At 38.1% G+C, this 2,125-nt stretch overlaps 1 protein-coding gene across 3 annotated transcripts; it reads right to left on the bottom strand.

Moving 5' to 3' along the window:
- Positions 1–286: 286 nt before the first annotated feature.
- On the bottom strand, positions 287–1,894 carry LOC110941297 (transcription factor CYCLOIDEA). 3 transcript variants are annotated; one of them, XM_022182918.2, is made up of 2 exons: positions 804–1,894; positions 287–629 (listed from the first exon to the last, which is right to left on the bottom strand). In XM_022182918.2, exons 1-2 carry the CDS (start codon positions 1,630–1,632, stop codon positions 475–477), a joined length of 984 nt encoding a protein of 327 aa, XP_022038610.1. In that variant the 5' UTR covers positions 1,633–1,894; the 3' UTR covers positions 287–474. The 3 variants fall into 3 exon arrangements, with proteins under 3 accessions (XP_022038610.1, XP_035842309.1, XP_022038609.1); XM_035986416.1 differs by having other exon boundaries at positions 287–554; positions 804–1,893; XM_022182917.2 differs by having other exon boundaries at positions 287–1,892.
- Positions 1,895–2,125: the final 231 nt, after the last annotated feature.

Raw genomic sequence — 2,125 nt, 5'->3', positions numbered from 1 at the left:
GCATTTTTAAATTTTTTGCCACCTTTACTGCTATCATGATTGATATAAATGAACTTTTTTTTTTGAACGGCCAACAAATCAATCCCGAGCACTCTCGGGGCACCTACTGGACAAACGGAGTACTCCGAGAGTAACCCGAGTGGTCCACCACCAATTCCGGGAAAAACCCGGTAACCCACCCGCCCGTAGGCACGACGGTAAATTACCAGTAAAACCCGTTTGGCTCAAGGATAAATGAACTCAAACGGCATTCTTGAAATTACTTATTACAACAGACAAATATATATAACTTGAAAGTAGCTACTTTGTCTATTAAATTCGACACGACCGACATCATTTGTGATACATGATGCCCCATTTATTCATCACCAATTATCAAATGTTCAAACAAAAATATATGTAGCAAGATAACTGAAAAACAAGATTTAGTTATGTATTGAAATACACTACAACAATTGTTCAACCAGAATCTTGTTAGTCTCTTTGGTTTTGAGTTTTGAAATGCACAAGATTAGATGGAGGAATAAAGCTGAAGTTTTGTCCATGAATATCACCTGTCAATGGAGCAAGATTAGGCAAGAATCCATAGTTTTCTGTGAAGTTCTCTGAATCCCAACCTCCAAGAAAACCTAAAAATGTATTGCTTGAATTTAACCAACCAGCTGGTGGATTTGCAAAACTTTTGTTGTAACCATATCCGGAAAAATATGTTGATGAACTTGCAGCCGCAGTGCCCAAATAATCTTCAGTTTTTTGTGCAATATTATTGTTCAACTGTGTGTGGTCAAAGAAGTGATGCGTACCAGAATATTCATTGGGAGAAGTACTTGATGAGTCTTCTATGTAATGATTATTATTAGGGTTTGAAGAAAACCCTAATTGCAATTGGTCCAAATCATCATTAGGGTTTGCTCCAAACATCTGCTTTGATTTCTCGGGATTGGTGATCAACATTCTCTCTCTTGTTCTCTCTCTTGCTCTAGCTCTAGCCTTGCCCCTCAATTCCCTTGCCAATATATCGCTTTTCGTGGCGGTTTTGGAGCTCCCACTATCGTTGATCTCGTCTTGAACCTTAAGTTGTTTACCTTTGTTCGAGGCGGCATCGAATTCGATCCCCGAATGAACTTCACAATCCGATAAAGGCGATTCACAGCTCTCTATATTTTCGTTGCAAGCGCTTCGTGTAGTGTTTTGTGACTTAACGCTTTCGGTGACTTCATCTATGGCTTTCTTTGACTTGCAAAAGAGCCACTCAATGGTTTTACTTGCTTTATCAAACCCTAACATATCTTGAAGACCGAAAAACTTTCGAGCAATATGGAGAGATAATCTCATTCTTCTGTCTCTAAGGCCTTGAGCGGTATGAATCTTGCTATGTCGGTCTTTCTTACCGGCACTTCTTTGCTTTCTTGCACGTTTAGTTTTGGATGGTGATGGTGGTGGCTTGTTTGCAGTGCTGTATGTCATATGCTGCTGGTGGTTATGCAGTATTTCATCAAGAAGAGGAGTCTGAAACTGCCTGAAATAAGGTGCATCTTCTTCATGGTTTGATTCAGGATTTTCATGATTGAATTCGTTGTTTGATGGGAGTAAGATCGCCTCGTTGTTGCGTGACAAATACGCGTATTCCATACTCAAAAGGTATAGATAGAGAAAGTAATTAAAGATTAAAGAAATTCGCCGTTCTAAGAAAGAGAGAGAGAAGTGTGTTACTGTTAGTTTTTTGTGTAGAAATAAATATAGAAGATGGGAGATTGCATCATGGTAACGGAGAAACTTGGAGATTATTTTTCTTTTTCAACGTTATGATGCTTACACTGTTTAAAAAATAGATGGATTTAGGGAAGCAATGTCGTAATAGCTCATGTGCTTGATATTAATTTGTGAATAGTGGGTGAGATTAAAGGACATTAAGTTGATAGGTATATAGATGTGGCCAGTCTAGGAGAGGTAAGATGAGTACAATTATTTATAGCCCATTCAAAGACAATCAATTAGCCTTAGTTAATGTTATGAGGATGACAACTTAATTTAGAGCCCATTCAAAGACAATCAATTAGTGTTATGAGGATGGCAACTTATCATGCTTCTTTGACTGAATGAATGACCCAGAAAGAATCTATTA

The sequence above is a fragment of the Helianthus annuus genome, chromosome 17, assembly GCF_002127325.2.
Source record: "Helianthus annuus cultivar XRQ/B chromosome 17, HanXRQr2.0-SUNRISE, whole genome shotgun sequence".
In the NCBI taxonomy this organism is placed as follows: Eukaryota; Viridiplantae; Streptophyta; class Magnoliopsida; order Asterales; family Asteraceae; genus Helianthus; species Helianthus annuus.
This window is presented reverse-complemented; position numbering and strand designations above follow the sequence as displayed.

Coding starts and splice junctions, on each gene's coding strand:
- LOC110941297 (XM_022182917.2), bottom strand. CDS start 1,632: ATGGAATACGCGTATTTGTCACGCAACAACGAGGCGATCTTACTCCCA.